Consider the following 25,458-nt stretch of genomic DNA (forward strand, 5'->3'; position numbering starts at 1 on the left):
TAAGTTCTAACAATGATCATGCAGGAACAAACGTTATTGCAACCACTTGATACTGCATTCAGCTTATAGAGTAATTAAGGACTTAATGAAAGACTGAAAATTGAGCACACTAGCTGAACTTCTTTTTCACTTGAAATGAGTGTTCTTACATTCATTTATAAATGTAAATTCCTATTACCTGGGAATACTGATGCAACACCTGAGAATATTTGGCTATGCCTTGCAAATGGCAGACAATTTGATAAGGAAAGTACTTGTAATTCATTAGTAAGATGCCACACTGAAGAACGGAAGTTAACAGACCAGCAAAATTCACACAAAACATGTTAACAGTCCTTGCCAAACCACCTACCCCCCCCCCCCCAAAAAAAAACCCCCAAAGATTCAAGTGCAATATGATTTCTAGTAGAGATGCACATTTGTTCTGTTTGATTTCAGGGGGTGGTACAAAAAGGAAAAAAAATGACAAAACAGAATTTATGTGCATAAATGTCTGAAAACAAATGAAATGAATGGGTATTTTGGAATGAATATGGAAAATTTTTGTTTGAACAAAAAATGAATCAAATAAAAAAATTTCCCAGGCACATCCCTAATCTCCAAGCATAAGCTATGGGAACAAATTTTGCAACATAAGAAGTTTATTGGATGAAATTTTCTCTTAAAATAAAAAACTTGCACAAGTTGGGAATACTGACATCAATATTGTTCTCCTTGTTTAAATGTATTGTAGTGTTTTTTTTGAGAGAATGATTTTTCAGGTGTATCTGTCTATTGAATGCCAGAAGTCTGTGTGAGACTGATTATATATATTACATGACAGAGACCATTTTTCTTTGCTTATTTATTATTACAAAATAGGAAAATTATTTTCTAAGTTTTCTACACTTTTGTACGTAGGACATGGGATTATATGATGCTTTTACTTCTTAGAATTCAGTCTTTACATGAAGAAATACCTGTTTTAATAGTCTATCTGGATTGCCTCTTGTCCTCCAAAATAGGACCCAATAATTTACAAATGACCAAAGTGAAGTTGATTATCTGTAACAGGTGTTATCTGGAAAGTAGCTAACCAATCACATAAGTGGAGTGTGTGACTGCATATGGAAGGTCATGTGGCTCAGATATTGGGATTTTAGATTCCACTGGGTTTGTCTCATACAGAGACATGCAATGGGAGTTATGTGAACTGTGGAAGCCATTAGGCCCAAATTTCTTAACCTGGACCCAGCTGCTACCTGCAGAATCTGAATTACTCCTTCAACTGCAGCTACTGGCACTGTTGGTGATTACATAAGCCATGGCATAGCCAATATTTAGGAGAGCTCTTATAAACTGCAATTGAAGTTTTGAGCTAAGACCGGATTTGGGGCAGTTGCTAATGAACCCAAAGGACTGCAGTCCCCAAAAGGTGCTCTTCATAACTGGTCTGATAATGCTCTGGATACACTCTTGACCAGTCAAATGTCCAAGCAGAGAAATATGACTTCCCAGTTTGCACAGGAGGACTGAAAGACACTTTGTGAATACGAGCTGTGCTGAAGCTAAACGAAAGGCAGCACGCAGTATCTGAGGGGCTCGGTCCCTACTATGAATCAGATTCATCACAGTCACAGGAAGTATTTCTATGTAGGTGTAAGCCTTCTTTATAGTCAAAGAACAGTCTCTCATTTGTTGATAAAGGGGAATTATGGAGACCTAGTTAATTTAGAATTTTTTTCCTCTTCAGGAATATTTTCAAGGCCTTTAATGCTAGGATACATAGGAATCCATTTGTCTTTTTGAAAACTAGAACATACTTGATGCAAAAATTATCCTCCATCTCCTGTGGTAGGATAGATTAGATTACTCTGGAATTCTCCTTTCAGGCCAAATGAGCAAGTTCTGGATTTCAGTAAGTTTTAGTGCTCTTTTGGGTGAGCAATGTGGATGGATTCTCCATGGCTATATCCTGCATTTTACTTCACATTTACGAAACCCAGCTGTCAGAGGCTACAATGGGCCAACAGTTTACAAAAAACATCAACCTCCCTCACACAGGGAGGTTTTCTGGAAAACAGAACGGGATTCTCCTCTGGATCTAGTCAAAATCTCATTCTTGGTCTCGACTGGGTAGCAGTATAAACCTTATGAGTTTCTTTGGTTATGATAGTGAAACCTTGAGTCCAGAAGCTTCAGATACTTTTCTTCAAAGGAAAAAAAACAAACAAAAAACAAAACTTTTTCTAGGTGGTCCACATGAAGCCTCTGAGATGTGGAGGGAGGTTCAGAGATGGCACTGGATAGGATCTGAAGCATGGAATGATGATCTTTCAAGAGTTCCATCAATTTTTTGACCTGATCTCTGAAGAGACTCCCCAGTGCAAGGCATATCTTTGAGCCTTTCCTGCATATCCTCAAACAGTCCAAGGGAGACCATGGGCATAAAAAGTTATGGAAAAGGATTGCTATTTTTTTTTCCATTTCAAGCCCATATGGACTAGATGATTTTCACACACCTTGTCTATTTCTTTCTCATGTCAGAACTTCCTGTTTCTGCTGAAGGAGAAAACTCTGAATTCCTGGCCTCTTTCACGATTGTGATCATATAAATCTAGTATTAATGCTATACAAACCTGGAGCATAGCATGCTAGAAATGCTTCTTCCCAAAGAGATCTAGACTCTAAGAATCATGTCATGGGAATAGCAAGGCAAAGTTTCTTAACCTCTACACTTTCGAATAATAGAAGGTCTAGGGGGCATTCCATGAAGTTAGCAAGTAGCACATTTAAGACTAATTGGAGAAAATTCTTTTTCACTCAACGCACAATAAAGCTCTGGAATGTGGTTAGTGGATGTGGTTAGAGGATGTGGTTAGTGCACTTAGTGTAGCTGGGTTAAAAAATGGTTTGGATAAGTTCTTGGAGGAGAAGTCCATTAACGGCTATTAATCAAGTTTAATTAGGGAATAGCCACTGCTATTAATTGCATCAGTAGCATGGGATCTTCTTAGTGTTTGGGTAATTGCCAGGTTCTTGTGGCCTGGTTTGGCCTCTGTTGGAAACAAGATGCTGGGCTTGATGGACCCTTGGTCTGACTCAGCATGGCAATTTCTTATGTTCTTAGGCCTTTTTTAGGGAAGATTCTACTACTACATTCCAGTATAATAACTGGAGCTTGTTGAATCCCTCAGCTACCTGGAGATGCTGCTTCATGTCAGTCCTCTTATCAACAAGAAGTGCAATTTTTAATGTCTCCCATTTCCTTTTCCATACATCCTGGAATAGAGGATGCACAGGCAGTGCCACCAACTTTATGGAGAGCATCCAAGTATCTTAAACTTTCGAGAAGCGATACAGGTTGAAAGTGAACCCAGTGTAACTCAAAGAGGACGGCCTCAGCCAACCCTTAAACAGAGACAGGAAAGGAAAGTATTCACAGGCCAGTTTCTGATCTGTGATGGAAAGGGACCTGCTGGGAGATCAAATGAGTATTCCTCTTTGAAATGGTGGTACTCTTAAAAAAAAAAAAGTATGCAGAGCCCTAGGATTCCCCAGACTGAAGTCAGAGAAGATTGGTTCTCTAATAGCAGCTTTTATTCTATGGGATGTGCAAGGCTCCTTTAAAATTCCATACAATTAAGTCTTGCTATATCATGTTAGTGGCAGCCTCTTCCCTCCCCCCTCACCTGCAATATGATCCTCTCCCTCACTTGGTGCAATCCTCTGTCTCCCTCCCGCCAGCAGGAGGAAAGCAGTGTTTTTTATTTGTGTCTGCCTCCTTCAATCAGCAGTCTTAACTTACAGGGCCCCATAGTCTTGCAGGAACCACTGACACCACATATTCAAACATCAGATTGAAACTAGCAACAGGTGGACTGGGGTAGGGGCTGACGGGATTGCACCTCAGGGAGGAGGGGGAAGAAGCTGCCATTATCAGGGTAGAACAAGGGCTTTATCAAAGATGAGCTGGGTAGGTTGGTACACCAGCAGAGAAGCACTTGAGTTGCTGATGAACAAAGTTCTTCCAAAGTGCAGAGCCTGAGGAAGTTGCCCAATTTGTCTTATCCTAGGGATGGCCCTGCCAGGTAGCCTGAGACCACACCAATCCTGAAGCTGTAGACCCCTAGTACCTAAAACTGGGTTTTGAGTCTAAGAGAGCGAAGGACAGAAGAGGATTCCAACTCTGAACATTTCAACTGTGACTTAGCACCAAGAAAGGCATGGGACATGGAACCTGTGTCATACCATCATTTTTGGTGTCAAAACAGGTGCTCCTGAGAGAAAGACCACTTAAATCATCATGGAGGGCTGAAGTACTTAAACACTGACACGACAGATATTACTGAGTGAACACTTCAGAGATCCTCCTAACTGCTTCAAAGAGATTGGATAACAGCAGCGGAGTCAGCCTTACTGGTGAATAAGTGTTAGTCTTTGCTCTCTCAACATTAGTATTGAAGACTCCAGACATGGACCTATGGATAGAGACAGCATTTGTGCATGCTTGGGGCACAGCGCTCACCACCAGACATTGTTATTATGAACCTCGTGGCTCTGGAAGAAGTGCGTTGAAGAGATACGACAATGCTTTGAAGCCTCCAATCAAAAAACTCAGTGCAGATTCTCCTTGGCTCCCCGTTCAAGCACACAGAGACCAGGTCTTAGCTTGAATAGGGTAACAGATTTCTGACAGCTCCAGGGCTTATTCTCAAATTCAGAAGCAGAAGTAGTTGAGCACTCTCTGGCATGAACTAGCCACCATCAGGTTTGTGCAGTTCTGTGACCCATCACAGTGAATTTCTGATGCTAGTTTCAATAAACTGAATTTTAGTTCACCAGAAAGGAAAGCTCAGCAAAACTGCTGTGGGCAATATCTCTGCAAAGATGTTATAGTTGGAGTAGTTGTGGCCTTGCCTCAAACACTTGTAGGAAACTTGGTGATTATCGGTAATGGTAATCTTCTGTTTGCCCATTGGACAGAACCTGAAGCTACTGACCTGTTTTTCTGTCATGATGAAGAAAAATCGAAGAAGCAAATCAAAGAAAATTTCTTGATAGAAGAGTCCAAAAGTAAGAAAAAAGGTGAATGGGAGGCCTTATGACACAGCTGTGCTGAAGAAAAACAGCATGGACTGGTTTACCAGAACTGAAAAAGAAGAAAAAATAATTTGAGAAGTGCCAAAAATTCTAACTACGGTAACTAAGTTTGAAAGAAAAGCCAGAAGAAAAAATATTTTCTGAAGATATGCGAGGCCACAAAAAAAACATGTCCAACAGTCTTGATGGACAAAATCACACTGAGGGGAGCCACAGGATCATTGTGCTGTGGGAGCTATTGCACATGTGCAGTGAAAGGTTTTTGCCTTCCAGAAAGCTGTATTCGATTTATTCTGTTTAATGTCGACACAATAAATTGATCCATTTGGGACTCAGTTGACGGCTTGTCTTCAGAGAATGTTTGGTTTTGAGGTACTACTTTTCAAAATTCAACCCTCAGAAAAAGCAGATGCAAGTTACTGTGTACTTTGAACCCACAGCAATATTCAAAGAGAAAAGTACACATGTAGTTTCGCTTTGAGAATTAGTACAAAGCCCATGGACTTTGTTCCAATGTAGATAGTTGAAAATTGCCCCTTAATTGCTCCTTCAATGTTATATTTTATCAGAAAAGTATCAACATACCTGAGACACCTAGAACAGAGGGCAGGAATGTTTATGCTTTATAGTTGAGGGCATGTATTTGTTAAAATTTATTAATCGCCTATGCCTAGGTGATGCACAATATAACATAAACAATAATCATAATAATCCAATCTAAAACAAAATCTTTTAATTACAATAAATTCTGAGAAAAAACTAGCATTAACAAAGTCGTTATAAAAACTGCTTCCTTTTCAATAAGGTTTTATGTACTGTCAACTACACAAAAGCTAGCCCCAACAGAAAAGTTTTTAGGAGTGCTTTAAAGGTTTTTCTGCATTCCATCAGTCTTAATGATTCTGGTATTGGAGTTCCACATCTCAGATGCAGCTACAGAAAAGGCACAATCTCTTGTTATGGATAAGTGTGCTTTTTAGTGAATGTACCTCAAAGATCCTCCTTTCTTGAGATCTCAGGTTTCTTATAGACTGATAAATTCATAGTAGAAAGTTAATTTATGGAAGGGTGCTAAGAATCTTGTGCATTATGCGTGATGTTTTGTATTGAACTCGAAACTGAATGGGTAGCTATTTAAGCTGTAAGAGTGGGTGTAATATGATTCATATGCTTTTGCCACTAACCAGACGCGCTGTGGAATTCAAAAGTAATTATAATGGTTTCATGAGGAGGCTGGCAGTCCTAGATAAATGGTATTGCAGTAATTGAGAATAGGTAATAGAGATGTCATTTCAATCAATTTAAAGTCTTCAAATTCTGAAAGGGCCTTCAGGCCACAGAGTACCCGCAGCCTGTAGAAGCGGTTTTTTATCACCATTTTAATATGGTGATGAAAACATAGTTTGTTGTCTAGTCATACCCCAAGGCTTCTGGCATGGGAAAGGATAGAAAATTTATGGTTGTCCAGCATTACTGAAAGAGGTATGGAATCATTGTCAGAACATAGGATTGTCATTAATTCTGTTTCTGAAATGTTTAATGCCTATTTAAGATGAAGCTGTTGTTTAATGGCTTAAAGACAAATTCCAAGTAAACTAACTGTCTCCGACCATGTGGGAACTGTTTTAACAAAGAACTGAATATCATCTGCAAAAATTAGACAGTCTCCATAAAGATTGTTTAGAATTTTGAAGATGGGTGCAGGATAAATACTGAAGAGTAAGAAGGAAAGAGCTGAGCCTTGAGGTACACCAGTCAAATTGCTATACCAGGTGGAACTGTTATGACCTATTCTTACTTGTGAGGAAAGTGCAGAAAGATATGAGGTAAACCAAGACAAGACTGACCTGAAATACCATACTCTTTCAAATGGAAGAGAATGCCATGATAGATGGTGTTGAATGTGGACAAAATGTCCAGCACTGAGGAATTACTACTTACCTGATAATTTCCTTTTCTTTAGGATAGTCAGATGAATCCAGAACCAGTGGGTTATGCACCTCTACCAGCAGATGCGAGATTGAGCAAAACTGACATCACAGACTGCCAGTATTCTCTTCAAAAGTCAACTGTGGACATACTAGCAAAAACTTGATGAACAACAGATAACCATTTCAGTACTCAGCCAACAGGAAACTCTGAGCTCAGACAAAGAACATATTAACACTAGTCTAGGGACTGGAACAACACTTACCAGTAACTACTGGAACACGTAGCCATGAAGGACCACCATAGCACAATCATTAGGCAGCCAGGGGCAGGAAACTGGATTCATCTGACTATCCTAAAGAAAAGGAAATTATCAGGTGAGTAGTAATTTCTCATTTCTTAGCGTCTAGCCAGATGAATCCAGAACTAGTGGGATGTACCAAGTTACTCCCAAACAGGGCAGAGGCTGCCTGCGGTCCAGTCAAAACCACACGTGCAAAGGCTGCGTCGTCTCAGGGCTGCACATCCAGATGATAGTACCTGGAAAAGATGTGTAAGGAGGACCACGTCGCAGCTCGGCAAACGTTGATGGGAGACAACAATCTAACCTCCACCCATGACACTGAGCTCTAGTGGAATGAGATCTAACCTGACTAGGCAACGGCTGTTCAGTATCCACATATGTGGCCGTGATCACCTCTTTAATCCAGTGAGCTACTGTAGCCTGCGAAGCTGGCTCACCCTGTCTACTACCACCATGGAGGACAAACAGGCGATAAGTCTTCCCAAAAAAAAGTTTAGAAACCTCTAGATACCTCACAATTTGTCTCTTGAAATCCAAGGATCACAACAGACGATATTATTCCACATTTCTTCCCCAATCCAGCGACGACAGGGAAATGGACTAATTCAGGTTAAAATCTGAGACCACTTTTGGCAAAAAGGAAGGAACAGTATGCAGCTGTATCACCCCTGGAGTCACTCGGAGGAACGGCTTCCAGCAAGACAAGGCCTGCAGCTCGCAATTCGATGCGCAGAATAAATCGCCAAAGAAACATCGTTTTCAAGGTCAGTAACTGCAAGGAAATGTTATGCATCGGTTTAAATGTAGGGCCCACTAAAAAATCTAAAACCAGATTAAGACTCCACAAGGGCACCAGTAACCGTAAGGGAGAACTAAGATGCTTCACTCCTTTCAAGAAACGGGCCACATCTGGATGCGCTGACAAGGGACCACCATTCACCTGACCCTTGAAACAGGCGAAAGTCGCTACTTGTACCTTAAGGAATTAAGGTCCAATCCTTTATTCAATCCATTTTGCAAAAATTCCAAAATGAGTGGGATCTTAACCAAATGAGGAAGAATATCTCGATCTTCACACCAAGCCTCAAACATTCACCAAACCCACATATAGGCCAATGAAGTGGAGAACTTTCTCACTCATAGCAAGGTGGCAATCACTGTAATAGAATATCCTCACTTCAGCAACTGAGCCCTCTCAAGAGCCATACTGTAAGACAAAATAGAGTTGGATCTTCATGAAGAACAGGTCCTTGCCGCAACAGATTACTCTTTGCCAGAAACCAGGGGGGGGGGGGGGGGGGAAGTATACCAGAAGCCTTTGCAGATCTGCATACCATGGTCTCCTGGGCCAATCTGGTGCCACCAGAAGCACCATCCCTCTGTGACCCTTGACCTTCTGAACCATTCTGTCCAACATGAGTCATTGGGGAAAGGCATACAGCAGCTTGTCCTCTGGCCATTCCTGCATGAGAGTATTAATACCCAAGGCTTTGGATCTCTCCTGAGACTAAAGAATCGAGAAACCATCGCATTGCGAGAAGTCACCAGCAGGTCTAGAAACAGAAGGCCTCAGCGATCCACTATCAGCTGAAATGCCTCATCTGACAATACCCATTTTCCTGGGTCCAGACATTCCCTGCTGAGAAGTCTGCTCTCATATTGCCTTTTCCTGCAATGTGTGAGGCCAAGATCTTCTGAAAATGCACCTCTGCCCAATCCATAAGTTGGTCTATCTCCTGCGACACTTTCTGGCTCTTGGTGCCTCCCTGCCAATTGATGTAAGCCACTGTTGTTGCATTGTCAGATATTATCTAGACTGCTCGACCCTGCAACCTGCTGCTGAACTGAAAGCACTCCAACCGGACCACCCGGGCATCCAGCCGATTGATGTTCCAGACAGGTTCTTCTGCAGTCCAGCGCCCTTGCACTGTCAGTTCCTGACAGTGAGTTCCCCAACCCTGGAGGCTCGCATCTGTTATGAGTACTAACCAGTCTAGTGATTTTAGGGAAATTCCATTTCTTAGATGATCCATTTGTAACCACCACTGTAGCTGAGAGCAGATCTCCATTGGCAGGTGGAGCCGAATCAAACAGTCCTTAGACTGTGGGCTCAAACAAGACAGCAGGGAGCGCTGAAGAGGACGCATATGTGCCCTCACCCTTGGCACAACTTCCAGGGTTGTTGTCATCAACCGGAGTAGCTGCAGATAGGACCACACTGTCAGATGTATAGTGTTCATCAACAGAAATCTGCACCATCGAACCGAACACAGATACTCTAGCGACTGCGAAGGTTGAAGACTGCTCTTGGCCAGGTTCACCACCCAGTCAAACTTCTGCAACAGAGAAATCACTTTGTGGGTCACCGGGTGGCTCTCTTCCAGAGACTTGGCCTGAATTAGCCAGTCATCCAAATACCAGTGTACCAGGATCCCATCCTTTCTCAACTCTGCCGCCCAACCACATAAACTTGTTAAAGGTTCTGGGTGCCAGATCAAAAGGTAGCCAGACCAAAAGGTAGTGCTCAAAACGGATAATGGCGTACCAAAACCGCAAATCGCTGAAAACATTGGTGCACGAGTCAGATAGGAATATGCAGGTATGCCTCGGTCAGGTCCAAGGAGGTCAAACATTCCTCCAACTGCATGGCAATTATCACTTAGCACAATGTTTCCATGCGAAAATGAGTCACCTGCAAATGACTGTTGACCCCTTTGAGATCCAGGATGGGACAAAAGAAGCCCTCCTTCTTGGGTACAATGAAATAAATGGAATTTCAACCTCTATTTTCTTGATATATAGGCACTGGAACCATTGACAGGTCGCTCCTCTGTAGGGTTGAAAACACTTGGATCCGCTGACATGCCTCTCATGCCAAAAGAGCATGGCATCTGCTACTTATCCTCCAACAACTGAGGAACTGGAGAATCGCCCCACTTACTGGCCAGTTTCTCCAACTTCAGCCCACACAAGAGCAAGTCTTTAAAGGGCAATTTCGTAAGGTTAGCATTGGCGGTTGCATCAGCCAACCAATTTCTCAGCCATAACCAACACCTGGCCGCTGTTGCCGAAGCCACCCCTCTGGGCTGAGGTGTGGACCAAATTGCAGTCTGCATCTGGCTCCATAACTGTCCTAGAAGTCAATCCAGATTCATCAACCTCCTGAGAGAGAAGTAAACAAGAGCGAGCCACCAGGGAACAAGAAGAAGCAATTTACAAGGTCATCGCTACTGCTTCAAATGTTTGCTTAAGAATGGCCTCAATCCTTCTACCACTCCTCCCTCCACAGGGATAGTCATCTGCTTGGAGATGGCACAGTCAAGTGCATCCACCTTCGGAAAATGCAAACGCTCTCTCATCACTGGATCCAGGGGGTACAGGCCTTCCAATACCAGACTCCCTTTGAAATTAGCCTCCAGGGTGCCCCACTCAAGATCAATTCTTGAATGACCTCCATAAGAGGGAAAAAAGAAAAGACTTTACGCAAAGAAACCAAAATGGGATTTTAATTTGGCTCAGACATGGAATATGCCCCAGGTACTGCCAGCATCTTTAATATCTGGGAAATCAGAGCCGGGAGCTCATTTCTATGAAAGAACTGCAACATAGTCCTATATGGTTCCAGTCCCGGAGGAATTTCCCCATCCTCCAGGGAGTCAGGATCGGCCTCAACATCCATCCGGATTGCTATCGGGAGGACCTACTGTCAAATCTAGGTGTACTTCGGCGCTTAACAGTAGTACTAGGTGAGTGAGAGGTCACCACCTGCGACTCTGACCTGGCAGGATCACATGGGGATGAGGACTGCATCTGAAGAAAAGATTGCAATCTTTGAAAAAATTCTACCCAAGAAAAGGCAGAAAGGATCCATGCCAAAACCAGAAGGCACCTGTGCTGTGCCCACTGAGCTACCTTCCCCCACTGATGAACCAGTTAAGGGAGTTCCAAGGTCAGGCACCCCTCCTGACATGCCTTTACCTGTAGGGAGATATCCCATGTTTAACCACTGAAAGCACCTAATATAGATCATAATAGCCAAGAAGTATGCAGACAAATGTACTGAGAGGCCAAAACACTATCACGGCTAAAGAAAAGAAACTTTGCCCAGATGAAACTTTAAACCAGAACTGAAGGATGCTTATCAAGATCTGCCTATTTGTAAGAGCCTGTGTAAATAAAACCAAGGCAGAGGGACAATGCAGCAACTTAAGCTCATAAGCAGAAGTCACGGACCAGCCAAGGGAAGTCCAGAGGTCAGAAGGATCCCCACCCTTGGATGAAGGGGGAGCATTCTGAAACAGAGAAATCGCTGACACTGGCATACAAGCTTGACATACGTAGCAGGACCCCCACAAAAGAAAAGGAGAGGGGGGAAAAGACCTGCAATGTGGCAAAGCCCTCCACCCACCACGATTATGCACAAGCTCATGGACCCAAAGCAGCCCAGCATCCCCTATCAAGGAGGGAGAAGAGTAGATATGGCCAGGAGACCCGAGAGAGAAAACGCCCTGCTAAGGGTAGGAGGGTGGCATGCAGTCTTGAGGCGGTGAGGAGACGAGAGCAGCTCAGCAGCTCTAATACCAGAACCGGAAGCAAGCCCCAGACAGCCCAACAGCTCTGCCAGTACGAGACCCAGGAGCAAGCCTCCTTCTTGGACCGCCCTGCAGCTCTGACAGTACCAGACCAGGAAGCAAGCCTTCTTCCCTGCCCACATTCTCCACACCTCCAGCCAGAGCCTGCTTCAGAGGTAAACAGGGAAATCGCCTGAAGTTGGGACCAGAGGTAAATAAGTTAACCATAAGTATTAATATATTAGGTAGGCTAAGGTTTATGGCATGTTTGAAATCACCCAAGGTACAGAACATTCTTTAGGATAAACTGGTGCTTAGTGGCCAGGATGTTAGAGACAGGAATTGTTGCTTTCTTCTACTTGTCACCTTGGGCAAGTCACTTTACCCTCTGTTACCTCAGGTACAAACTTAGATTGTAAGCCCTCTGGGGATAGGAAAATACCTACAGTATCTGAATGTAATCCATTTTGAAATGCCGAAAAGCGGAATATAAATATCTAAAATAAATAAACGCGAAATCCTGCCAAATCTGATAAAAGTCTAATTCTGAGAAGAACACGTGAAGTGGAGGGGAACAGTAAGTGTCCTGTAGCAGACAGGTCCCTGCACCCCTAAACCTACTTCCATAGCTAGGCCGTCATCAGGCTGGGAAGAACCAACCTTAAAGTAGAAACATAACATAGAAACACAGAAGTGATGGCAGAAAAGGACATTATGGCCCATCCAGTCTACCCAGCAAGCTCCCATAGTTACCAGTTTCCCATACTTAACAGTTACTCAGTCTGCCAAGGTCAGGGCTCTTGTTGGTTACTGTTTGAGTCCAATTTCCTTCCCCCTTCCTTGCCGTCAAAGCAGAGAGCAATATTGGAATTGCATCAGAAGTGTAATATTAGGCCTTTTAGTTAAGGGTGGTAACCGCCACATCAAGCAAGTTACCCCTATGCTTATCTGTTTTCCCACACTGTATAGTTTAATGTTTTGTTGTTTGACTGAATCCCATTCCTCTTTTCCCCCTGCCGTTGAAGCAGGAGCAATGATGGAGTTGCATCACAGTATGAAGGCTTATTTGAAGATAATTCTCCCTGAGCCTCTAAGCAGCGCTGGCACAAGTTAGAGGGCACGCCAGGTTGAGATGCCCAAATATGTCAGGCAGCACAGAGGGAAAGGCACTTAAGTTTCTTAGCCACAGGCGCCAGTCTGTCAATATGCTTGACTGAAGGTGTGCATTCACCTGAATTCACTCTGTAAAATATATGCATCCAAAATTTAGGCGCCCAAAATTTAGGCATCCCAAACTTAAGTGCACAAGAATGTGCCTAAACTGTGCACACCAGCAAGCGAGCCTAACACGGAAGCTATCACCTGGACGTCCAAGCAGGCCCAAAAACTGGGCACACAACCTGGATGCTCAGCCAGATGCACTTGCACACACAAATGATCCTGAAGAAGGCAGCCTAACGTGCAGGAAAAGGCGTGCAAAAACGCCGCCCTGGCATACCACGCAGTGCATAGAAAAAACCCTAACAGAGGGGCCTAGCTCACATGGGCTGCTCAACCTGCCAGGCTGTCCACATCAATTAACCTCCCTCGGGGGCAGGAACAAAAATTGGAACTGCGCATCGAGCACGGAGACTGGAGGAAAAGGGAAGCCTTATAAACAACCCTTCTACTTTGTCTTCCTATTTTTTTCAAGCCTTACCTGAGCTCAGCCCTTCCCAGCTGAGTACAGAGACAGTCTCCGGCTGCCAGAAAGAGAGCATATACAGTCACTGCCGCGCTGCTTCCTGTACCTACTGCTTTTCAGCTGTTTTAAACAACTAAGTCCACACCAGCTGAGAAAACCAGCTACCAGGCGAAGGCACTCATCTGAGGGACCACGGACCACCTCAGGAATTCTCAACTGATGGAGGGACCATTTGGTATCACCGCAAGAGAGCATGGCAATTAAATTTCCTTTTATCCTTCTAAAAGTTGAAGCAATCCCAAGTAGGGAGATGCATGTTCACCATCTGCTGGAGATAGAGAATACTGCGGGCTGATGTCACTGCAGGATTGTATATACTGTGATGTCAGCTTTGCTCTGTCTCCATCTGCTGGTAGAGGTGCATAATTCACTGGTTCTGGATTCATCTGACTAGATACTGAGAAATGCGAGCACATAACTATGACCCAAGTCAAGCCCTTTTCTTAGGGTGTCGAATAACTAGATCATAAGGATCTCTGGTTTTTAAAGTTTTTCTAAAACCAAATTGAAATTTGGTTGTATATTCCTCTACATATTCAGACAGTAGTTTGAGTACTACTGCCTCTAAAGGTTTGGATGTAAAAAGTAAGGAGGAAATCGGTCTATAGTTTGCAAAAATTGCTGGGTCTAACCCAGTCTCCTTCAAGAGGCTTACAAAGGATTTCTTTAGAACTCTGAATACAATCCCTCATGACACTGATAAATTAATAATGGCAATGAGTGCTGAAGCAATTATTTCTCGAGCTATCTTTAGTGTCTGAACACTACAAATGTTTAGAGGACAGAAAGAGGGATTCATCTTTGCAATAATACTTGAAACTTCGATGGCAGAAGTGTCATCGAAAACAGAATTATCTGTGTACCAGGAATGCATTGACTGGAAAGTGGTTAAGAGCTCAGAAACTTTGGAGGACAAGTAATTTTTTTAAATCATCATACCTAAAGGTACTTAAAGTGTGTGCCTGACTTTTCTTTGCTGGATCATCTATAAGTTTTTTTGCAATACTAAACAATGCTTTGGGATTGAAACCTCTCAAATTTGTTTAGAATAATAGGACTTTTTAGTCTGCAGAATTGTTTTTATATTCGTGTAACTTGGATTTGAAAACCTCTAGTTTTTCAACATATGAAATCTACGCCAGGTACATTCTAGTTTATGTAGGTGGTGTCGAGCCATTTTCAGCTCTGGCATAATCCACCTCCTATTCTCACGCTTTCGAAAAATAGGAACAGATTTACACAGTGCAATGTCATCCAAAATATTTGTTAATAGTGTTTCCCAACTAGTAACAGCTGATTCAATATCTGTCTGATTGAAAGTGGCTAATTCACAAGATAATTTCTCAGAGAAGTTATCTTGGTCTATATGGCCTTTCCTAGTAAGATGATATATAGGGGGGAGATGGGAGATGTAGATGGGAGATGTAGACTGAGATGACACACTTGAAAGGAGCTGGTTGGATGACTTTGATTGTGGGCTCAGAATAAGCTAGATTAGAGTTAATGACAAAGTTAAGTGAATGTCCAGCTTTGAAGTGCCAATATAAATCAAATAAATAAAAATAATTTGTGTGTGAAAGCATTCACCAACTGACTCCATCCCAAGGAAGTCATAATGTTAAGAAATGAGGAACACGTCTGAGATAAAGGGATCACACCAGTGTGCAGATTGAAGTCACCAAGCATGATCATATTGTTTAAGATAGCTTTGGATAAAAACAGCTGCTCAAAGAAAGGGGTAGATCAGAATGCAAGAGATTAAGAGAACAATACACTAAGCATATGAAGACAAAACCAACATTTTATACAAAGAATCACCGCTTAAATTTTCAACAGTCATTTTCCAACATTCTTTATATATCACTGCAAGGCCACCACCTTTTTTCTAGGTTGAGATATTACTAAATATCCTGGTAGACAAATCTGAAGGAGACACGTGTGGTCTGAAAGCAGTAGCCAAGTCTTAGTGATACAAAATAAGTCAGATTTTCTTTGAACAATGAGATCATATACAGTATAAACTTTCTTTTTGATGGTCTGAATATTAATCAACATGAAATTTACATCTGTCTGGGATATACTCACAGAATGATCAAGTGAAACTGAAATCAAACAAGATGGGCGACAAAATGTATTGATACAAGTCGATATGCATAGGTAACCATACTTGTCGCGTCCAATAACTGGTATCTTCGCTGTGACTTCTTGTTTCGAGTCTGATAAAAATTGAATGCAGTCCCTAGCAATATTGTGAATAATTCTATTTAGACTGTCATTTGTAAATAGGATACACTTCCCTTCCAATCATGCTCCTGCCACTTACCTGTGATTTTCCATCCCCTTCTTCCAATACTACTACATATTTGTTCATATCTCTAACAAAATGTTTTATTTTCCTACAGTTCAATAAGATTTGCTACAATTTTGTAGTTTATCCATAGACACTAACACAAGTAATTTAATATTTCTTTAGATCTCTATTTACATAACAATGTTGCAAGCTTTACAGAGATCATTTGCTATTTAAAAGGACAATAAAAACAAGCAATGGAAATAAAATTATGGTTATATTTTAGTTATTAGGTACTGTGTTTCCTTACCAATTGCTAATCCATCACTGAAGTTGTGCATGCCATCCCCCATGATAACCATCCAAGCTATGCTAGATATTCCAGTATCCTTCATGTCTTTTCCGGAATGGCAGTGACCATGGGAATGGTGGGAGTGTTTGTGGTGTCTTTGTTTTTTGGATACAGTTTTATCATGACTATTGTACTCCCCATCGTGAAAATCAAGATCATGATGCACATGGGAGTCATCTTTGTGAGAAGGGTGCATCATATTTTCTTCCTCTATTGAAAGGAATGTTTTTGAAAGGGATTCTTGCTGAATCTCAGCATCTGTTAATTCTGTTTCATTCAGTCGCTCTTCAGAGAAAACAGAGTCATCTGCTCCTACTTCAAGCACATAAGAAAAGAATTGTATTTATAACTTAATAGCACTAGTAGATGCAGACTTGACATCAATGGCATTATGCCCCAAATTACATACTAACTTAAGAAGATTAACAGAAATCAGTCATTTCCATCCAAACCCGGCTGGCATATTTGTAAACAAAAGATATAATAACCCATTATCATAATAATCTTCAAAATCTTAACTGTTTATCAGGTCTATAAACTAGCATGTCTATATATAACTATATTTCCACTACTGTGGCAGATTATATCCCAGTCAGCATATATGTGACAATAGATTATACTGAAAATGCCATTTATGCTTACAAACTGTGCCAACTGAAATGTCATATTGTAATTATTAATGAGGACATGATTAAAGACTATTGATACACTAATGGTCATGCTACGTAGTTGTACTGCATCACGTTATTTGTAAAGCTTAGTATTTTAATGTGTTGGGTCAAAATTCAATATAATTGAAACAAAGTGATATCAAATTAGCATCTCTTTACATTCTTATATGGAAAAGACCCTTACATATAAACTTTCAAGAATTAATTTTGATTACGTAGGTATATCTCAGTTAAGTGTAAACCATTTTTATCACCATATTTCTAAAATTGTTAGACAATTTTATTCTTCTATCAAGTGAATTACAAAACTTATTTTAAACAGTAAACTGAGAAGTCCAAGAATTTCTTATTTGTGTTAGTATGAAATCAAAATATTTCTATATATATCATTATATTACTATTACAAACCCAGTAACTTTCCTCAGTAATATTGGAAGAGTTTCTCTATTTTTCAGTTAAAATAAAAAAGTCCCAATATTCTGCTTATTATGTTCTACTGGAAGAAGGTAAAGCAAGTTTGCTTACTATAAATGGTGATCTCCATATACAGCAGGATAAATACGCCATGACATGTGGGTGATATCTGGCGGCACGGGACTGCTCAACTGATCATGTGCAGCAGTTCCTGTTCAAGCATTGGCTCATGATCTCCTCAGTCAGTTTTAAAGCTAGGTTTAGCTAAGTAGTGGTCACTCCAGGTAGGCAGGTATTTAGCAAGGCTAAGTCATCCTGCTGCTATGGAGAACACCATTTACAATAAGGAAAACTTGCTTTTTCTGTCAACAAGTAGGGCTGAATCAGCCATGACACACAAGAAGTTTCAAGCTGAGGGTTACAGTGAGGCACTTACTGAATAAGCAGCATGGACCCCCCATCATGGAGAGTAGACTACTGGGTGACCAGGCTACACAAAACTGCTTGTCCAAATTTACTGTCATTTTTTTATATATAGCCCAGACTTTAATGGGATGTGAAGATGTGCACTGATGACCAAGTTGCAGCTTTGAAGATGTCTTCACTGGGTACTGTTTTGAGATGAGCCACTGATGTAGTCATGGCTCTCAATTGATGAGCCGTGAAAGGATCTGAACTGGAGGCCTGCTAAAGCATACCAATGAGCAATACAGGCTGCTAGACAATTGGATAAAATATATTTGGAAACTGTTATGCCCAGTCTGTTAGAATCGCAGGAGATTAATAGTTGAAATGCTCATCAATATGGCTGAGTTCTTTCAGCTACTACTCTTTTACAGTCTAAAGAATGAAGGGCCGTTTTACCCTCATGCAAGTGTTGCCTTGGAAAAAATATAGGTAACATGATGGCTTAATTATTATGGAAAGTTGAGACTTTGAATAGGGGTGAAGTACCACCCTGTTGAGGAAGAACTGCATATAAGGAGACACACTAAGGCTTGAAGTTCACAGACTCTTCTGGTGGATGTGATCATAACAAGGAATAATACTTTCCATGTGAGAAATCTGAGAGAAGCAGACTCCAATGGTTCAAAAGGTGGGTTCAAAAGTTATGCTAAAACCATGTTATGGTCTACACTTGAAAACTGGAAGTATAGTATGCCATGAACCTTTCATGAACTTTGATATCAAGGGAAGAGTGGAGATTGTTCTACCCTATCTGAATATGGCAGGCCATTATGGCACAGAGATGAACTCATACTGCTGAGGTACTGAGCTATGAGGAAGAAAGAAAAGACAAATATTGAAGCAGCTCTCATGGCTCGCATGCAAACAAGTTCAAGGAGCTTTGATGCCAAATCCGAACTGTATCAAAAACCTTCACGTTATTGCTCCTTTAGATACTCACTGCATGTGGTATTCACATACTTTTGATGAGCAACCATTTTGTGTTACTGATGTGATTCAGACAGACTGGCATGGATGGTGACAGCTCTAAGAAACTATTACAGAGGAAACAAGTTTAGATCCATTATTGTGAGACTTTAAAACTGGCTGGACTGAATCTTGAAAAAGATTTGATATTTTTTTTATGATGGCATATTTATTTTTATATTTCAGGTTCTTTGGTAACTATTTTTAACTGCAGTTTTCTATAAGATGCAGTACTGATGTCATCTCCTATATTCTATTTGAAGACAGCGTTCTTTGGTGGTTGACACTTGCCAAGGACTCCATCAAACAAGTTGTGAGACATGCCGGTCCAGGAGAAAGCATTGATTTTCAGATAAAAATTTATCATAGAGTTTTGCCCCTGATGTAGTTGGTTTAACTAAACATTAGCTAATGTTGGGACTTTATGTTTTTTTATAATTGCATAAAAACAGAGTCCTAAATATGTAGCTCTCTTGGATGAATGATAGAGAAGACCGGTCATCATGTAAGACTAAGAATTTACCAGTGTTCTGGGAACGCATGGAGAGCGATCCCATTTGAGGGGATTGTGTGCCCTTGGGTCTCGGCACAACCCCAGAAGACTCCAGGGCAGCACCAAGATAGGTGAAGTATGTCCAAGCATGGGTGAAGACTGAAGGTCTGACCCTCTGCCGGACCTGTATGCTTCTGGAAAGCAAACAACGCAATGTTGGATACTGAACAGTCCTCCGACCGTTCCCAGCCCTTTCGGACCTGCCGCTAGGTATCGGCAGTAGCAGCAGACCGGAGTGAGGACGAGGGCAGACGAAGGCCTTGTGATATAGAAGACTCTGGATGAGACGAGGAGCTTGGAAGGCTCTGGATGAGACGAGGAGCTGGGAAGGTTCAGACATTGGCACTGTCTCTCAGGGCGCCCTACACAGCCCATGAAACGGGTGGACCCAATGGGCTGGTCATGGACCACCCTGTCCCACTGCGTGCCCTACACAACCTGGAGAGGCTGGTCATGGACCACGCGGAGAGCGGGACAAGCGCAGGAAGGGAATCCAGCCAAGACAAAACTCCAATGACGAGAACAGGATCCAACAAGACGGATTTACCCCAACAAGGTGTCATCTGGAGAACCAAAGGAGCTGGAGGGTCAAGAGGGCTCAGAACAAGCGAAGGAGGAACAGAACCTCGGAACATCAGAAAGTGGAACATCAGGAAGCCTGGAACATCAGGAAGCCTGGACTAGGAACCTCAGAACATGAAGACATGGAACATCAGGAAGCCACGAAGACTCAGGCGAGACAGGACATGGAGCTCCAACGAAGAACAAGGAACGAAGATCTGACAGAGAGCTGGAAGACGAGACTTCCAGGAGCAGGGAACTCCGATGCAAGGCAAGGCAGGAGTGCTGGAGAAGCCCTTTTATAGGGCTGAGACAGGAAGTAGAGCTGAAGAGACTTCTGCAGGGGCCGTGGGCATTTCCCGCCACTGGCCCTTTAAATATCTTAGAAGAGGCACGAGCCGGCGCCTAGGAAGGCCCAGATAGAGAACACAGGACCTTGGACAGCGGCGCCCAGCCACACGAAGGAGCAGGACCAGGACCTCACAGCGGCAAACTGCCGCGAAGCAGATGGCGACAGAGGTGCAGGCAACAGCTGGGACGGCTTCCTGCTGTCCGGGGAGGATCCTGGCAATGGCGTCGTGGTTCCATGCGGCGGAGATAAGTCGGAGGCGGCAATAGGCCGCAAAGAGAATGCATCAGATGGTACAGGCTGCCTGCGCAAGGCAGGAGCCAGCTGCAGCCTCTGGGCCGCGGGGGACAACGTCAATGGCAGGCCCTGACTGCCACGGAGCGCGGCTTTGATGTCGGTGGCCTCCGGGCCGCATCGGGAATGCAGCTGCTTGCAAGGAGGTAAGAGGCCTGCTCGCAGGGAAAACTCCGCAGGCAGGAATCGTAACAAGGAGCTTGCTGACGCCCTTCCTTATTTAAATATTTTAATTGAGTTTTCCAACCCTCCCTTATTTAATCTCTCATGTTGCATTGTTGGATTTAGGGGGCTTATTTTTTAAGAAATTAGCTTCTGTCTCTATATTTGTATGTTTGCTTATGTTGACATGGTATCTCACCTTATGTATTTTGAGCCAATGTTTTTCTAAGCGTATCTCCATAGATATGATCTCTCACACAAGGGATACCCACTAACTTCTTGTGGACATCATCATGAAAACTGATGGCTCTCAACCAAAACCATTTGGTATGCCTAGACAGAAGCCAATGAGGAACAGGCAATCATATCAAAAACTCACCCCGAATCAAAGAGCTCCACCTTACAATGGTGCATATATTGAGTGTCAGGCTGAGCCCTAAAAAGAGATTCTCTCTCAGCGCGCATAAGATATGCATGTGAAGAGTATTTTAAAACCTACGCATATACTTTATAAAATAGCATCTATCTTTGTGTGTGGCGAGATACTTGCTTTTATGAGCGCACGCGTGGCCCTTTTAAAATCTACCCGATGGTCTATACAGCACTGAGAGTTATAAAATGTCCAGTATCGGGCCCAAATTGTGTCATACATTGCAGTGTTGCCCCTAAACATGTAAGACAGCTTTTCAATCAATAGAACTACAAGCACCTGCCCCCTCTAATGCTCAAGAGTAGGGGCTTAGCTCCATTCGGTCACTACTGAAAAGCACGCAGTTATGTATGAGTTGCTAGTCTATCAACTTCTTATATTTATCTAGACCCCCAGAAAACCCAGTGTTGGTGAAATGGTCAGCTAACTTATCAATGATCTGACTTTGTCACTTTCCCCACTCTTAACCAGAAGGGGTTCACCAAAGGGCACTCCTACCATGCATGCAAATCCATACCCACATTTCTACATCTTCTCCAAGAGGGAAGACATGTAGGGGCAGAACCTGTTTAAACCTGTTAAAAAAAAAAAAAAAAAAAAAGAAGGGGGATATCTGTAGCAACAGAGCACTAACTTTACCAGAAATTCAGTGCTATGTGCACACATGGACACCCTATGAATATTCTTCCAGATCTACCTCCAGCCCTGTACATCAATTTGTAGGCCCAGGTCTCTACACCATTGCCTTTCCATCACTAGGGAGGGTTCGGCCAACAAGTATGTCTGAATGCCAGCCTTCTATAATTGCAAACATGCCTTCCACCTAACACCTATAAAGGCCTTTTCCAGTTGAGAAAGCTCTCTCCAACCCTCCCCCCCGCCCCCAGCTTGTACCTTTCCTAGCACTCTTAGAAGCTTGTTAAAAAAGGGGCGAGTGGTATCAGGTACCTCAAAATTCATCCTTTAAAGTGATAAAGGACTTAATCATACCCTCCTCATATAACAGATCCACAAATCTAAGTCCAGCCATCCACCATATCTTGGCTTCAGCACTTAAAGTATGCATCAAGAGAGCGGGGTTCTTCCATAGAGGAGCAAGGGGTATCATGAGAACACTATCAAACACCACCTTTTTAGATAAGAATTTTCATTATTTATACATTTCTTCCTACCTATTTCAAAATTGCAAAATCATTTTAATTAGAAAAGCAGAAAAAAAGATTATAACTATCATAAGTGTGATTTTAAATGTGTGAAAAATAATACAGAAAAATACACACAATGCTATCTCCCATGTGGAATTGGATATTATCACTCAGCCGAAATAATTGATCTTATGAAAAGGTAAAAGAAACAGTCAAATGAATTTTCAGATCCTAATTATCTTCATGATATAATAGAAAGGTAAGCACTCACTGTATAATTCAGAATACAGTGAAGCTGTTCATCTGTAACAAGGCTCTCTGAAGAGCAAACAGAATCTTCCAGAGCTCTCTGGAAAAAGAAAAGCATTTCTCTGCCTATACCTGGTAGTTCTCATGCTGCAATGGGCCCTATATTGCCCCACAGTATAGGGCCTATTTGTAAGAGAACAACTTTGAAGGAGAGGTAGGTTTGCTGTGATTAGTGAGCTATTCCCTTCAAAGAACACCTGTTAGACATGAAAGTTTGTTTTCTTTGAAAACTAGTAGGTTCGCAAAGTCACAAAAGGAAAAGATGCCCTAGCTAAGGACTATCTTCAACAAAAATTGGAGTAGAGTAAAACAAGAAGAAATTGCTAACAAGCAGAAAATATTTTTTTGAGAAAAACTCTTATAACTTTCCATTTTTTAAAATAGGGACGACAACCAAAAATTATAAGTATGGGCTCTAGGAGGGATGTTTGGATCCATCGCTCAAAAAGACCATAGACAACCAACAGTTCAAACCTACTATCCCTCCAGGAGAATGTACAGACAGTAGTTGGAATGAACTCCACGTTCAGGCCTTGCAATCTCCTCAATGAAGACAGAGCTCAGAAGGATGGTCGACACCACCATATCTTTGACATACCCTTCTAAGGTATGCTTCCTAGGTATACTAGGAGGAGATGTAATCTATTATCCAGACATGGAGGGCTTTGACACTGCAATTCCAGTTCTAATGAGGTCAAAAGAAAAAAAGTTTGTTAAAATTTCTATGGTTTTCAGCATATGGTACTACATGAAGAAATTGATAGCTGGGAATGAAAAGTCCTTTTCATCTTTACAGGCATGTGGCCCTAGAGAAAAATGTTGGCAGAACAATTAAACTAAACTTAGACAAGATCTTAGGAAGCATGTGGAACACTACTCTTATTAGGGTGAAATCTAGGGTAATGTGGATAAATTACTGGGGCCTGGAGCTCACAGATTCTGCAAGGATCTCTTCTTTCTCCCATCTCATCAATATTTATACACCTTTCTCTCCTCTTAGGAGGTGGATCTGGTAGGCTCTGATGACTTTGCTAAGGGGAAGGAGGGTATATAAATGTTGGAGAGCATAGGAGAAAGCAAAATTATTTACCTTCTAATAGGTGTTTTTCCAGGACAGCAGGATTTAGTCCTCACATATGGGTGACATCATCAGATGGAGTCCTGACACGGAAAACTTCTGTCAAAAGTTTCTAGAAACTTTTGGCTGGCACACTGAGTATGCCCAGCATGCCATGATATTCTCAGCCACAGGGGTCTCCCTTCAGTCTCGTTTGTAGCAGTAAGTGTGAGCGAAAAAATAAAATAATAAAACGTATAGGACCCAACTCCGCGGGGTTGCGGTTGGGTTCTGTGAGGACTACATCCTGCTGTCCTGGGACAACACCTATTACAATAGGGGTCGGGAACCTTTTTGGCTGAGAGAGCCATGAACGGCACATATTTTAAAATGTAATTCCGTGAGAGCCATACTAACTACAACCCCCCACCCTCCTGACCCCCCCATGACCTACCAAATTAATTTACTACAACTCCCTACTCTCCTGACGCCCCCCAAGACCTGCCAAATTAATTTACTACAACCCCCCACCCCTCCTGACCCCCCCAAGACCTGCCAAAAGTCCCTGGTGGTCCAGCGGGGGTCCAGGGCTCGCAAACAAATCTTTAATAAAAAAGTAAAAATCTAACAAACCCCCCCACCCTCCTGATGCCCCCCCCCCCAAGACCTCCAAAATCAATTTACTACAACCCCCCACCACCCTCCTGACCCCCCCAAGACCTGCCAAAAGTCCCTGGTGGTCCAGCAGGGGTCCAGGAGTGGTCCGAGAGCGATCTCCTGGACTTGGGCTGTCGGCTGCAGTAGTCAAAATGGCGCCGACGGCCCTTTGCCCTCACTATATCACTGGGGTCGACCAATGGCAGCGGTAGAGCCTGTGACATAGTAAGGGCAAAGGGCCGTCGACGACATTTTGATTACTGGCAGCCGACGGCCCTTTGCCCTTACTATGTCACAGGGGCTACCGCTGCCATTGGTCGACCCCAGTGACATAGTGAGGGCAAAGGGCCGTCGGCGCCATTTTGACTACTGGCAGCCGACAGCCCAAGTCCAGGAGATCGCTCCCGGACCGCTCCTGGAACCCCGCTGGACCACCAGGGACTTTTGACAGGTCTTGGGTGGTCAGGAGGGTGGGGGGTTGTAGTAAATTAATTTTGGAGGTCTTGGGGGGCGTCAAGAGGGTGGGGGGTTTTGGTAGATTTTTACTTTTTTATTAAAGATTTGTCTGCGAGCCAGTTGCAGCCATCAAAAGAGCCACATCTGGCTCGCGAGCCATAGGTTCCCAACCCCTGTATTACAAGGTAAGCAATTTTGCTTTATCCCAGGACAAGCAGGATGATAGTCCTCACTTATGGGTGATTAGCAAGCTACAGGCTGAGTAATTCTTGCACTAGACCAACAGCATACAACTTGTGCAACAAGCACAACAACTGGTGTACTGCTGGAAAGAATGAGGCAGCCTGAAATCACAGCAGGATGGATGTAGAAGGAGTTGGTATTATACTGGAAATAAGTTCTGTAAGACAAAATGTCCAAAGACTGAATCTTGTTGTCCTTCCTTGTCCAAACAGTAATGTGCTGCAAAGGTGTGAAGTGAACTCCAAGTTGCAGCTTTACAGATATCAGCAATAGGCACTGAACGATAGTGTGCTACTGATGTAGACATAGCCCTTACTGAGTGTGCTTTTACTTGCCCCTGGAGAGAAATTTTTGCTTTTTCATAACAGAATTCTATACAGTCTGCTAGCCAGTTGGAGAGAGTATGTTTTCCTAACGCAACCCCTGGTTTATTTTTGTCAAAAGAAACAAA

General features: G+C 42.6%; 1 protein-coding gene across 7 annotated transcripts in view; it reads right to left on the bottom strand.

Moving 5' to 3' along the window:
* Window positions 1–25,458, bottom strand: part of SLC39A10 (solute carrier family 39 member 10) — a 314,976-nt gene that overhangs the window by 105,147 nt on the left and 184,371 nt on the right. For 6 of the 7 annotated variants that reach the window (XM_029606079.1, XM_029606076.1, XM_029606074.1 and 3 more), the window contains exon 7: window positions 16,231–16,587. In XM_029606079.1, the coding sequence (XP_029461939.1) occupies window positions 16,231–16,587 (357 nt within the window). The remainder of the gene's footprint in view (window positions 1–16,230; window positions 16,588–25,458) is intronic. The other variant, XM_029606077.1, reaches the window with a different exon arrangement.

The sequence above is a fragment of the Rhinatrema bivittatum genome, chromosome 6, assembly GCF_901001135.1.
Source record: "Rhinatrema bivittatum chromosome 6, aRhiBiv1.1, whole genome shotgun sequence".
NCBI lineage: Eukaryota > Metazoa > Chordata > Amphibia > Gymnophiona > Rhinatrematidae > Rhinatrema > Rhinatrema bivittatum.